This window comes from Zingiber officinale, unplaced genomic scaffold (assembly GCF_018446385.1).
Source record: "Zingiber officinale cultivar Zhangliang unplaced genomic scaffold, Zo_v1.1 ctg167, whole genome shotgun sequence".
Taxonomy (NCBI): domain Eukaryota; kingdom Viridiplantae; phylum Streptophyta; class Magnoliopsida; order Zingiberales; family Zingiberaceae; genus Zingiber; species Zingiber officinale.
In genome coordinates this window covers 784,828-799,627 of record NW_024589857.1, presented here as the reverse complement: position 1 = coordinate 799,627, position 14,800 = coordinate 784,828, and the positions used below count along the sequence as shown (strand labels likewise).

General features: G+C 34.7%; 1 protein-coding gene across 1 annotated transcript; it reads right to left on the bottom strand.

Moving 5' to 3' along the window:
- Positions 1–1,410: 1,410 nt before the first annotated feature.
- Positions 1,411–13,694, bottom strand: LOC122036465 (D-xylose-proton symporter-like 2). The gene is made up of 14 exons (XM_042595784.1): positions 13,483–13,694; positions 13,262–13,353; positions 12,680–12,758; positions 9,676–9,735; positions 9,511–9,577; positions 9,299–9,423; positions 7,446–7,547; positions 7,007–7,372; positions 6,837–6,884; positions 6,698–6,760; positions 5,372–5,452; positions 3,184–3,282; positions 2,195–2,332; positions 1,411–1,831 (listed from the first exon to the last, which is right to left on the bottom strand). Exons 1-14 carry the CDS (start codon positions 13,540–13,542, stop codon positions 1,700–1,702), a joined length of 1,512 nt encoding a protein of 503 aa, XP_042451718.1. The 5' UTR covers positions 13,543–13,694; the 3' UTR covers positions 1,411–1,699.
- Positions 13,695–14,800: the final 1,106 nt, after the last annotated feature.

Sequence of the window (14,800 nt, the reverse complement as noted above, 5' to 3'; positions counted from 1 at the left end):
ATAATTAAATTAGATATTACCGTTTAATCTATTTTTTAAATTATACTTTTTATATTATTATATTAATTTTATTATAAAAAAATTATTGAAATATTATGTTAATTCTAGTATATTTCTATTGAAGGATGATTATTTGATAGAATGAAAAAAAATTATTAGTACTAAGGACATCAATTTTATTCTATGATAGATATGAATATGAGAATGAAAATCCTATTACACATTAGGATGAAAATTAAAAATCCTACGAGAAAGAATATAATAAATAAAGATGAAAACAAAAGATATAAAATTAAATTCATTCATTATCATTCTTAATTCTACCACTAAAGGACCCTAAATCTATTTTGTCACTTTTGAATTTTGAAGTTTATATAATATTTTCACTAAAACTAATACATAAATTATAAAAGGCAAAAATTAAAAAAAAGTCAAAAAAATATCCCTTCTTAAAAATTAAAAAGTCAAAAAAAGTCATAATATGTCAATTAAGGATAGTGTCCGACTGCTCTCTTAGACTACTCTCTTGTTACACCTTAACATAAGAACGTTAAATTATCAAATATCAAATTATCATCCAAACATTCACAATTTAATCCCTAATGACATATTTATTAAAAAAATTCTTCAAATGAGACACATTCACGAAATGTTGAACTTCTAAACACCTCGCCACTAGCACTTCCCATTTACTCTAGCAACCAATGAAAAATTTCCATAAAATCAAATGAGTCATCCCAAATTCGATATTACCTCATCATTTTTTTCCTTCTAATAGTTACACCACTATACACCTAATGCAAATACATAATTGCTATACCGCTATAACACTTAGGCTGCGTTTAGTAGGGCGTAATCTGCCTTGTAATGTAATCCTGATTACATTACAAGACAGATTATTTTGTTTGTTTCACTTTTAAACTTGTAATATAATATAATCTGGATTACAAAAATAATAGATACCAAACAAAAGAATGTAATCATAATCAAATATTACATATATTACATTTCCAAACGTAGTAATATAATTAAGATTACATTACATTACAAATTTGATTACATTACAAGCTAGATTACATTACACTCAACCAAACGTAACCTTAATACAATACTAACTACCTAATATGTTTCTACAATTATTTAAATTAATTTTGATTTTAATAAAATTTAAACAATTTTAATTAAGTTGGTTTAACATGGTAACAATTACCTAAATAACTACTATAATTATTTTAAAATTATTTTAATCCATTTAAAATAATTTTAATAAAATGTAAACAATTTTAATTAAATTGATAAAAAAAAATATTTTAATATAATAATACTTTTGTATAATAATTAATTAAAATAAATATATATATATTTTATATTGTAACAATTATAAAATATCTACTTATATTACAATTGAAATAAAAAAAATATTTTTAATACAAAATATAAGATAGGACATTATTTTAATTTTTTTTAAAAAAAATATCATTTTGTCGATTTACATAAATCAACATTTGAATTGAACTACTAGCCGTAATGCCGGCGTGGATCCACTCCCCATCCGAGTCGAAATGCAACATAAATCTCTCTACCCATCATCAGCATAGTTGCCTTCGCATTCTGAAATGGTTCCACACTACGACAGAAGAACGTAGAGCTTTTAACTTACCAACAATAACCTCGTTTATTTGAAGGTTGCAGTGAAGAGTTAAATAATCTTAGCCTCAATCTCTTCCAAAGTGAGTCCCTTTGTTTCAGGGACAGTGAAGTATATGAACACGAGAGCTGCGGTCGCAACAACTCCAAAGCCTGCAAAGACGCTAGCAGTTCCTACCCAATCCTGCAATCAGCGGAATATAGTGTCAGGCAGTTTATCTCAATACATCTTAACATTGGAGAAAGAAATGCCAAATAATGAAAAGACGCGATATTATCATTCGCGATTCGAAACCGAAAGCCATATTTTGCAGATTAAGCTTGCAGGCAGTCGAAATGACGACTCTATTCTGTTATATCATAGCACAAACACTTCTAGTAAAACATCCAACGAAATCAGTTCATGTGTTAAGCTTAAGCCAAGACAATACACTCATCGCCAAAGCTAACCATGGTTTAACTCCTACATTCGTTCGTGATTCATGCTAACCATGGTTTATCAAGTGCATTCAATGGGTACTCGGCTAAAGCATTCAGTAATCAATACCTGTAGCAGCGAAAAAGAAAAAGTCACCAGTGCATTTGAGGTGAAGTTAACCAGCACTGCTATACTTAGCCCGCGCCCTCTGAATCTCAATGGAAAAACCTCTGAAATCATGAGCCAGCCAATTGGACCAAATGAGACCTGCAGAAATATGATTCAATATGAAGCATAACTTTGCTTAGATCAGAATGTAGTACAACTAAGCAATCAAACTTTCATTGGGAGGGAGCAATTAAGAGGTGTCTGCATATGAAACTGGGTCAATGGACTAGAAAGTTAAAATTCCGATTCGTAGTATACAAGGGGTGAGTATAAGGTGACCTTTATCATACCTAAACTAGGTACAAGTTATCCCATACATCTTAATGAATGTTGCAATCCTAAATAGTAGGCCTAAACATTCAATCAAGCTCGATATGTTCAATAAACTCGTGTTCTTGTTGGGTCTTTGGTTCACCTATCAATACAGCACCTGTAGGAAGGTGTCAACTGTATCTACTTTGGGCTCAGGATTTTGGGTAGTTGATGTAGACTAATTGGTGATAGAGTCACTACCAACGTATTAAAACATTGCATCTTGATAATTTTGTTCTTTTTCTCTTTCATGCTTGAATTCCTTGTCTCATTGTTTATGTTCCGTTGTGATAGAGTATCCATTAGTGTGATAGCATTTATCTCATGAACCAAGTTAGCTAGCCTATCTTGTATGTATCAAGTTAAATTTAATACAAGACTGTCAACATGATTGATAAAATTGACTGTGTTAGGTTAAAATTAATTTTAGCATACTATTGAATACCCCACTGTGGCTGTGTGTGTTAGATTATTCTGGTCCGACACTTCTTAATTGTGCCTTTCAAAAAAATTGGCCTTGTGAAATAGTTAGAATAATAAACAAGCCCCAATCACAATAGTTAATACTCAATAAGTAAATAAGTCAGGGAAACTAAAAACATCTATTCCAATAATGCTTAAGTGGTAATAAAACATACCTGGTAACAGCCAACATATGAAAGTAAAGCAATCACAGCAATGAATGGTAAATCCTTCGACAAAGTGTAGTAAGTGGATAGAAGGAACAAAGAGATTGCCTGCAACATGACAAAGTTGTAGCAAAAATAAAAAAAGGAGTCTCACATTCAATTTTCAATTCATCCGATCATCTGTAGCAAGATAACTATTCGACATTTTTTATTTTAAACATATAGATACCTTGTTATAGTTGGCAGTTTTTCACTATAGAAAAATACAATTAAAAATAGCAAAAGAAGTCCAACCTTGCACATGATATTGGTCTTGATTACTTAGTTATGAATTGTGTAAGCTTAACTGAATAAGAGATGGATTGCACAAGTTTTATTTGATCAGGCATCATCAAACCCTCTTCTATCTTTCCCAATGAGATTGCCCTTCACAAGGTTGTTGATGATCCAAAACGGCATGTTCACCCTCAAAATTTGACAAAATGAGACATATCACATGTATTAGATGCAAAGGTGCGTTGTCTATAACATGCTTTAGTTATGTGGAATATAGTTTTGTGATCATCTCTTACACCTTATATCTGTAAGTCTTATTAAGTTAATTTTCTTATGAAAGTTCATCTTTGACAATGCACTTACCTATCTTCTTTAATTTTATCATTTTCTAGGCTTTATCTAATTGCTGCTGAATAATAACATCTTTTATTTTATCATACATATTAATTTCATACATCTTTCTCGACATTCTATCTCCATCACAGAACTGGCCCTAGGGTGGTCAAGGTGGGGCCGGTGCACAGGGCCCACCTCTGGCTCGGCCCATTTTTTTTTTTAATATTTTTTTTAGTAAATGCTAACAAAAACATGTTCAGTGAAAAAAAATTAAATTAAAAAGGTGGAGCCCACTTTTTTTTTGTAATTTTATATATTTTAAAAATAAATGCTAACAAAGTCTGTGTTCGAAAAAAATAAATTAAAAAGGATCTAAATATAAATTCTAAAATATTATGGATTTTTTTTTGTAAAAGTGTCCAATAAAAAAAGGAAAATATGCACGAGGCAGTCAAGTGGTCCTTTTCTTCCTCCTTCATCGGCCTTATTCTACCAAAATCTTAAAATTCCTAAATATAAATTTAGTTTACGTGTTTTGTTAATAAAATTATTTTTTATAGCATCAATTTTATTATTTTTATATGAATACAAAGGCCTTTTTTTTTTTTTTTTTTTGTACCGGACCCTTCAAAATCTAGGGCCGGCTCTGTCCATCACTCATTCCTTAAAGTTTCTTGTACCTAGAGAATATCATATTATAACACGTCTGTAGCTAGTGTGATATCTAATGATTACCCACTATATTTTGAAAACTTTGATTACTCTACTAAGTCAAACAACATATGATAATTGTATTAAAAATGTGATAAGACAAGGACTCAAGTTTTAAATAGTTGAAGTAGAAAAACAGCTAATGTGTTGCAGTGAAACTAAGACACACAAGAGGGTCTTGGAACTCTGACTCCAAACTAAATGATTATAGAATGAAAGTGAATTAGATGAATAGAGCTTTTGAGGGTCAGGTTTGATTTAAGGAGAAGCAGAAAGACTTGGTATTGTTTTGTGGGGTGGGTTCGCTGCTGCATAGCACACTACCCACACATACTCTGAAGGTTTAGATATTGTTCTATATAGCTCATACCAATTCAACCAAAGATTGTCATGAGATTGGTTCGTAAATTTGAGCGATTTAAATCTTACAGTAAGTAAACCAACATTCAAATGGCAAGCAATTTGAGGTCCCAAACATAAAGTTCTGTTGTTGATTATAAAAGAGGCAAAAGTACAGGTGGACAAATTATTAGTTCGTCCAATGGCCATGAATTATCTAGTGATTTCGACTTTGTGCATCTTCTTTCTACTTTCAGCTACATTCTCAGTCAGAGCGCTAACTTAGCAGACCTTTCAACAAAGTCAATTTCATATGGAAGTAATGAAACATATGCTCAGAAAATCAGCCATCGAAGAAAGACCATTATGGCTAGATATCTCATCATTCAGGTAATGTGAAAGCCAAACTCAAGCAAATACACTAGTGAATAGACAACAGCCTAGAGAAAATCTGTAAAAACTATCTCAAGTACAAATAGATATGTTTTTGTAATATGAACTGGATATGTTTAAATCAAAATTTTAAAGACATTACCATTCCACTAACACCTCCAATTAGCATTGGTCTTCTGCCAATTTTGTCCACCACAAAAACAGCAATTCCAGTCATGATTAGCTGCCAATTTCAAAAGGTACAAGTTTCATCCAAAAAAAAATGTGGTAAACTTTAGACAAAAAAAAATGCTTATCAGTTTTTAAACACAAAATGATTATCAATAATAAACAATTATGAATGAAATTTTCCAGGTTCTTGAGTAACTAAGAGTCTAAGACATAACAAGGAGCTGACTTGATGTATTCCCAACAGAGGAATATATTCTGTTATTATTTCAACAGAATATCACTTTGAATAAAAATAGTAAGCACATTTAACATTTTGCCACATCACATCTACTATGCAGGGTTGGTTAGGTTTGCCAGGTGGCACAGGAGTTCTGCATGGAATTGCTAATTGATTTAATCTTCAATTGGCCCACCTAGACCAAATCACATATGTTTTAGCAAAATTAACATTTTTAGGAATTTATTGCACAGTCATGAATAGACTATGAATAAGTAAATCACATGCTAATATTTAACTTATGGAAATCTAAAGAAATTTGATGAGATGAGGAAGGAAGACATCCCTTGGCAAGAAAAAGGAAAGACAACACTAAAAGAAGGAAAATTTGCTGGTTAAATACATGAAAAAAAAATCACATCTGATTCTGTTTGAAATGGAGTTTAGTTCAGAAGGCCCAAGCGTCAATTGACTCTACCTCAACAAAAATAATTACTGTGAGGAATACAACGTTTAATTCTAAGGAAGATGGCATTTTGTTATGCATAAAGGAAAAAATATAAAGATTGTTCACATTCATTGTCCACATTTTTTGCGTCGGAATTGTGCTTTGCTTCTCTAACTAGGAACTTCAACAATTTTGCATAACAATTTTCGACATTTTGGCATAGAAATTGCACAGATTTTGATCGCTTGTAACTGCTTGGAAAGGAACTTATCTCTAGTTTGGTCATATGGAATTATTATACAGAAATCAGAACAATGCAACTCCTTGATTCAAGCATGCTTAAATATAAGGAATGACAACGCATACTAATGAAGCAATGAGAACAGGAATGAGTTCATTACCAGGAATATTAAAGTTGTATAAAACAAGAATGAGTTCATTACCTGGAATACTAAATTTACCTTGTGCCGTGTATTAAAGATTTGATTAGGCAAATGACTTATGCCATAAACTTGGGTCGTTAATAAAGGGCTCAACTTATTATTTACTCAAGAGTCTACAAATGCTTGTGACTCTGTAGGACAGAAATGATTGAGCATCATTACATCTGCAATAATTTTAAAGATTCTTACCTTTAGTAGACCAATAAGAATTGAGACGCGTGTAGCATCAGATGCAGCATCAAATCCAGCATTCTGACACAATAAATAGGCAAAGATGTAAATTAATATTCTGTTTTCCCAACCCTTGATTGGGATCACGATTGAATACCTGAAGGATGGTGGCAGCATAATACAAGACACTTGGTTGCCCTGTCACCTGATCAGACATAGAAGTAAGCTATTACCAAATGCTCATCTTTTTTGTGCTTAATAACGTTGACCACTAAAAAGAAATAGCCTTATGAAAGTGTGTTTCAAAAACAAGGAAATTCCAGTAACCTGCTGAAAAAAGACCAGTCCTCCACCAATTATGAGGGCTTTAAGGCATTTTCCTTGAAAGATCTCACCAATTGTAACCTGCTTTTCAAGATCCGCACGCAATTCATCCAGAATAGAATCAACTTCTTGCAAAGATGAACTATCAGTAGCTTGACCCCGCAAACGGCAAAAACAAGAAACAGCTAACTGTTTTATGGTTGTGATGTCCTGTTTGCCCTGTGTGGCAGACAGAAGCAGCCAGCGAGGTGACGGTGGAAGCCACCACATTCCAATTCCCATAATTAGGCATACTGGAGCACTGCTAGCATACATATATCGCCACCCAGCCACGAAGTCAACATAGATACTACTAAGCGTATAACCCAACTACATGGAAGCAAGCACCATAATTATCCTGAGATTAAACTGGTCTTATGTCAATTAACCCATCTAAACTTACAAGCAACCCTAAGATGATGAAAAACTCCTTCATAGAAACAAGTATGCCTCGAATTTGTCTCGGAGAAGTCTCTGCAATATAAATTGGAGCAGAATGCATAGCCTACAGAAATAGAACCTGACTCAGAAGAAATTAACTCTTCCGGTGATGCAAGATGTCGATCTCATAGTATTCAAAGAGATTAAATTTATTTGAAGAAGAATATAATGACAAAGACAAACTGTTGTTTACAACATTGTGTTGTATACTATCTGCATTGCAGTGCTAAATAAGAGTAGAAAAAAAAGAATTGATAGCATGACATGGGTAAGGCATTGAATACATTTACATTTTACACAACAAAACACCTATATATTTACCACTATGACAACTTAATAAAGACTTCACATTCTCCCAAATTTCATACATTGTTACTTGAATTTCAAATTCCTAATAAAAGAAAGGGAAGGGTAGTCCGATGCACAAAGCTCCCGCCAATGCAAGGTCCGGGGAAGGGTCTATTGTATGCAGTCTTACCCTGCATTGCAAGAGGTTGTTTCGTGACTAGAAACCGTGACCTCTAGGTCGCATGACAACAACTTTACCGTTACGCCAAGGCTCCCCTTCGTAAATTTTTATTTCATGCTCCCTCAATTATGCTTCCAGCCATAATATCAGCCTCTCCTGCCATTCTGCAGTAGTAAGATTCACCTCTTCTTTTTGGGGGCTAATTGTTCCTAGATTCCTACTCAAATGTCAGCTTGTGCACAGGTTGCTAACTAACTTTGCATAGATTAATTATGCTTTATATGTTATCAGTCTTGAAAAGACCCTCACATAACAATAAGTTATGTAGCAATGATAAAAATTACAATGAGTCAAACAATCTGTCTCTATCCAAGCAATACTTATAGTATCAGTAGTTGAAACTTGCTTATACTATTGGTAAGGGAGTTTAATGTGGAGGCCAGAAAAACTGGTCAACAAGTTATGCAGTCACAATGAGCAGCATGTGCAACTGCAATAAGTCGTCAATGAATCTACACAACTGCAACAATAAGGCTTTGCTTTGACAATGAGAGACCCGAACCATAATATGCTGAGACCCACATTTTGCATCTTGTACCCATGCCACAATCTTGGAAAAGCCAAGAGCTAAATTCTAGTATCTCAGTCGATGGAAATATACATAGTAGTGGAGATTACTCTCCAGCATGAAGTTTTAGATATTGATCACTGTGAATACCTATCAACCACTAGAGCAATAAAATATCAGTTGCAACAAATAGAGCAGCTTTCTATGTTATATATCTGGACCAAATGGTAATTGTTCTCATTATTTTTGCTGGCGATTATCCTAGATGAACCTCAAAATTATCTTAGCTAAAGGATTTTTTTCCTGTGAGTATCCAAATTTCTTATCAATAAAATTGATTTTCCTTAAACCATCTAATAGAATAAAAACTAATCCCATTATATATGGCAGTCACATAGTATGCCCAAGAGGCAAGGGAACCAAGAGCCCGGTTTGAGGACAAGCAAATGAGAATTACGAAACTATGCCTATATGTTCCATTTCTTTTTCTTTCCTTTCCTCCATCACTAACTTTTTCTGGAGATTCTTCCCTAGCAGATAGAATACTCCAGGTAAAAAGTCATCATGGGAATATAGTAATGAAATAGATGGATGCTATGGTAAAATAATATGGCTGAGGGGAAAATTCTAACCATGTCAATAGAAAAACCCATATCAAAATAGAGTTTCAAGATTCTTATCAATTTGGATAGCACAGGAAACAAAGGCATAGGAAACAGATGAGCTAATGAAGAGAACAGAAGTGAACAATCATAGCTGCACAAGTGACTTGATTTACCAATCCAATTCCTATACCATAAAAAAAACGTCCAACAATCAAAAGGGCAAAGTTCGGTGCTAATGATGTTGACAGGGCTCCAACAAAATATAGCACAGAAGCAAGGATCAACTCTCTTCGCCTCCCTTCAATAACACATAGTATATAATTAGTTTAGAAGTAAGATGATATTGTTTTACAAACAACAAATTCAATTAGTGGAGATGGGAGACCTAAAAAATCTGCAACGTTGTATGCCAGAATTGAACCAATCAAAGCGCCATAAAGTGAACCACTAACCTGACATTCATACAAAAAAACACAAATTAACTCACATTTCAATGATTTCAATTATCATAAGATCATTGGACAGTTATAACAAGTTTCTTTGAACTCACCACAAGACCAATTTCCACTGATGATAAATCATACCATGTTGTCCCGCTTATTGTTGGTGACTGAAAAAAACAGATCTTAATAGAACTAAATTCCATAAAATAGATGTATAAGAATCTAGGCTCGTATTGAAGTTACAAACATACCAACCTATACAGTCCAGTCTGATAACAAAAAACAATAAGAAGACAATTGCTTGCTAGTATGAAGATACAAATATGGTATTAGCTATTCATGCATAACCAGTGCAGTGAATACGAGGAAACATGCTCATTGAAGGTATTCTTGTCTGAGTTATCACAATAATTGTCATAAATTTCTAAATTGATTTCTTTCCAAACTGTAGCATATGCTTTTATGGTTGTCAAGACCTACAAGAACAGGCAGATTAATTGAGTTATACCTATTTTGAAATATAGAAAAATTTCTCAATTCAACAAAACACAGAATAATTGTCTGCCTATTTTCATCCATTAAATCCACTTTAAAGAAAATAGGTAAAAGATTATCTGAAATAAAAAATAGGCACATTGACATAACACAAGTCAGGAGGATGTTCACAATCCAAATAGACCACAATCTCAGCAAATTGTACTGAAAGGAAAATTGAATAACCATAAGCCACAAGATCATTATAATAGATGTTTATTATATATATTTTCCATTCAACTTCAACTCATATTTCATAGAAATATTAAGGGTTAGATCTCTGAAAAAGACCCACCTTTTACCTTGTTTGCATAGGGTGCATCTTTTAAATATGACCTAGTCCCAAAAAGTGTATAATTTTGGCCATAGCCAATCTATTGTCTAAACCAACTACTAAACAGTTGATGTAATCGAAAGTAAACATTGTTGTATCACACTCATATCCACACACATATGGTTGCATGTACATCTAAGCTACTGTCTATAATATCACATTAAGGGCATGTATCACATTCAGGACACGTATTACAAATTTTTCTAGGATATTTAGAAATGTTACTAATTTTCCTATACTAAAAGACTAAAGCAACCTTTAAATTATATTATTCTAAGATGAATTCCAGACCACAGATCCAAAAGTATTCCATTGATGTCTCTGACACATTGTTAGAGTGTTAGACTATTGCAACTGGTACTATGAGACCAGCTAAAAGTACCCAGAGAAGCAAAAAAAAAAAATTCTATCATTAATCAGTCCGGGGTACATGTCCCTGACGAACAGAATTTGACAGTGATCTTAAATGCATTGAAGCTCTGAACTCCGGAGAACACAGTACAGACAAGGCAATACTAATTATGGGTAGGTGGGAGAAGGGAAACCAATTTGGAAAGCAGTTGTCAATCAAAAGAAAGTAAGAAACACAATGGGGGGACATGGAGAAACAAAATTAAAGGTTTCTTTACCATAGGTCCAGCATAACCGTGATATAGTACTATATAACTATTTGATGACTAGATTAATGAAACAAATATGCATAAAACTCTATTGTTTAATCCCTGTTAAGAACTTGAAAACTTGTATTTGAACATCCTAATATACTCTGAGCAGCTACATGTTGACTATGTGTGAATGGAGAAGAGGTGGAAGAAGATAGAAGCTCCATTGTAAATGGGACTTTAGTCCCACAGTGGGAGTTTCTTTGCATATTGGTTGGTTTATATTGATTCACATGCATTAAGGATGTGAACAAATGCATGGGGAGAGACTCTCTCTCACACGTGGGTGCGAGGGGAGTGCAAATTCAGGGCCCGGATTGTACTTAACCATGTTGACTTGTGTGTCGGCACGACCTGCGGGCACCGAATGCCGGACCAATTGGGGCAAAATTTGCCCAAGTGGAACAACCAACGTTTTGCCACGTAAACCTTTTGCTGATGTGTAACGGATGCATTAAATTCGAAATTAATGCAGAATTGAAACGGTTAAGTGATAACGAGTGAAACAATAGGTGTTTCACTGCTCGGCGAATAATGATCATTAAGATCATTAACACTGTCTATTGGTCTGAGCTCCTATATAAGGAGGCTGCGATCACAGGCAGAGGGCGCACGCAGACACGCACAAGCAAAAGCTCTCCGCCTTCATTCCCCTCCTCTGTCCTGCAACTCCTGCTCGGCAGAGTGCCCATGATAACAATCAGGTGTCACTCAGTTCGCTGTGACCACCAGTGCTTGACGGGAATCACAGTCAACCATTGTATCCTGGAAAACAAATGACCCTAGTTAAGCCTCGAAACACAGCCGAAGGTAGGGGCGAATCTGTTTCAAGGAAATTACGACTCTCGCAGGCCTCGGTCCTTTTTCCTGCTCGGGCAACACTGTTCACGAACTGAACTTCCCGGTCGGTTGTTCGCCCGCTCGGGCTCCTCTGCTCATCCAGCCGCTCAGTTGCTCTGCTGCTCAGCCGATCTGCCGCTCGACAACACAGACCTGCAACTCAACTGATTTACCGCTCGGCAACACAGACCTGCAGCTCAGCCAATCTGCCGCTCTGCAACATAGACCTGCAGCTCAGCCGATCTGCCGCTCGGCAACACAAACATGCAGCTCAGCTGATCTGCCCGCTCGGCAACACAGACCTACTGCTCGGCTGATCTGCCCGCTTGGCGACTCACTCCGCTCTGACGCTCTTCGACACACCAACCCCTGCTGACAGCTTGAGATTATCCGCTCAGGACATCTCAACTGTAAGTTGACTTTAATTCAGTGTAGTTTAAATTCAGCTAATACCCCGTAAATCTCCGGCTTTCTGTTTCTTCCAACACTACATAGCATTCCGAATCATTTTGAAGCTTATCTAGTTAGAAAGAAACTTTCTTGCTCGATAAAGGATGCAGAAAACACTTATTCATGGACTGCAATGTTTAAATGACAAGGAGAATGTACAAAGAAAATTCATAGTAGTCAGAATGCAGAATGTGCTTTAACTTTAGTACCAAGATAAAATAATTATAAAGACAACTGCAACTTCTGGTCTTCCAAATGTATCAGACGTAAAAGTCAGATAGTATATCCTACCTCCAAAGAAATTTGAGCACCACACGTAGCACCGATATCATAACCAAAAAGCACTCCTCCTAAAGCTGGGAATAAGAACCTATTGATCATCCAAACAATGAAAATAGAGCACAAGAATAAAGAAAACAAATTGATGGAATGTACAAATTATGTAGCCATGCACAAAAACAAGTACTAAAATACAACAAAACTGACCATTAGATTTTCGTTCGTTGATTGATGAATTTATGAATTGTGGATTAAATACAAGGTCAAGTTAGACCAAGGAACTGAAAATAGTAACATGATTATCTTTTTATTATGGTAAAATAGTAACGATATAATGATAGTGGAAATAATTTGGGCATCTGGCCGATGTTTTCTTATACTTCCCAGAAAAGGCACTAATCCATCTATTTACAAAGTGGCAACAATTATCATTTGAAAAACACACGTTGAATACCCTTTCTTTTGCAATATGAAGTTATAGACCGTGTATCACACTCATCATATGAATATAGATACTAAAACATGAAAACAGGGTTAAAACGCATGGACCACTGCACCTACTACGATGGAACTACACTTGGAAGTGTAACTCACGGAAGAATAGCCGCGCGAACTGAATAGCTACCACCAGAGCTAACTCCACCGACAAGTGGCTTCCTCGCACTCTCTATCTCATCAGTCGTTGACTATTCATCGAAGAAGCCCAAAAAAAGAAGCAAATGCTTAATTTAGACGCCGAAGAAGCAAATATAAACATCGGCCATCGGCGATTCAGAAAGGAAATTCGATGGCAAAACATGTCTCGCTTCGCTTACGACGATCTTCGAGTAGGAAGGAAGCTTTGGCTGCTGCGGGTACGACGACTCCAACGCCATTTCTTGAGCGGGAAGTCTTGTTTGACGCGAATCGAAGCGGAGCTTCTCGGATCGCTGCTAGGGTTAGAGAGAAGAGAAGGAGCGGAACGATACGATGAGAGAGGAGAAGCGGCGGCGATAAGCGCGGCTGGCAGCCTGACACACGACACGAAGGGTGGTGGGGTTCGGCGAGGGTTGTGGGGCCGCTCAATTTATCGTTTTTTTTGAATTTCTGGGAGGCTGTTTACTTGGGAGGATAAATATTAGGATCAATGATTGGATTGACAAATATTTTTGAACCGCTAAATTATAAGAGACATAGAGATTCAATTTTTCTTTGTTTTTGATCCGTCCATCAAAACGCTAACTAATGTTCTCTTTCTTTTCGAAAGTTCCTGTGCTCTAGTTCTTCTTTTCCGGGTCAAATATACGAAGAAAAGAAAGGGAACAAAGGATGAAACGGCACCTACATTGATTCATCCTTTTATTCATCCATCCCCCTCCTCCCCCATTCAAATAAACAGTAAATAAAACGAATAAGTAGGTAACCGTCCCTCCAGGGGTGTAAATGAACTAATCTGTTTATGAATTATTCGAATTTCAATTCGATAAAAGTTCAATTCGATAAAAGCTCATTTGAAATCGTTTAACGAGACTCGTTAAGATAAACAAATCAAGTTTAAGTTTCACAATACTCAATTCGTTAGATAGTGAACATGTTCATTAGTAAGTTAATGGATCAAATTTTAAATAAAAAATAATAATTTTGATATTGAATTTATATATTCTATACTCTATTTATAAAAAATATAGATAAATTTATTAAATTTATTTATTAAAATAAAATCATAAATTTTAATAAAAATATTATAATTTTATTTAAATATATAATTTATTTTTTAATGAATATTTAAATTTATAATTTATATTTATTAAACTCATTTAAATTAAATAAAAATTCAAATAAATTCGTGAACTATGAATATATTCGTTAAATAAAATTCGAACTCGATTCAATTATAAATAAATTAAATTTAAATATTCAAAAACTGGACTCATTTAACTCGACTGCACCCCTACATCGCTCGATTCATTTATCCTTCCAACTAAACAGAGAAAAAATTTAAATAATGTCCAGTCCGTCACTCAGATTTACTAATTTATTTTTTTTTTCATTCTTTTCATTCCTCCACTTCGTTTATTATTATTTTTCTTTATTTCCATTCCTCCACTCAAGTCGCGGGTGATGTGGATGGATCTTGTCTGCTTTTGGTTGGCA

Excerpts from the sequence above, each read along its gene's own strand:
- LOC122036465 (XM_042595784.1), bottom strand. The coding sequence starts at position 13,542 with ATGGCGTTGGAGTCGTCGTACCCGCAGCAGCCAAAGCTTCCTTCCTAC. Across the intron at positions 9,578-9,675 it reads CAGTGGAAATTGGTCTTGTG|GTTAGTGGTTCACTTTATGG; the intron begins GTGAGTTCAAAG and ends TATGAATGTCAG. Across the intron at positions 5,453-6,697 it reads TTCTTATTGGTCTACTAAAG|CTAATCATGACTGGAATTGC; the intron begins GTAAGAATCTTT and ends TGAAATTGGCAG.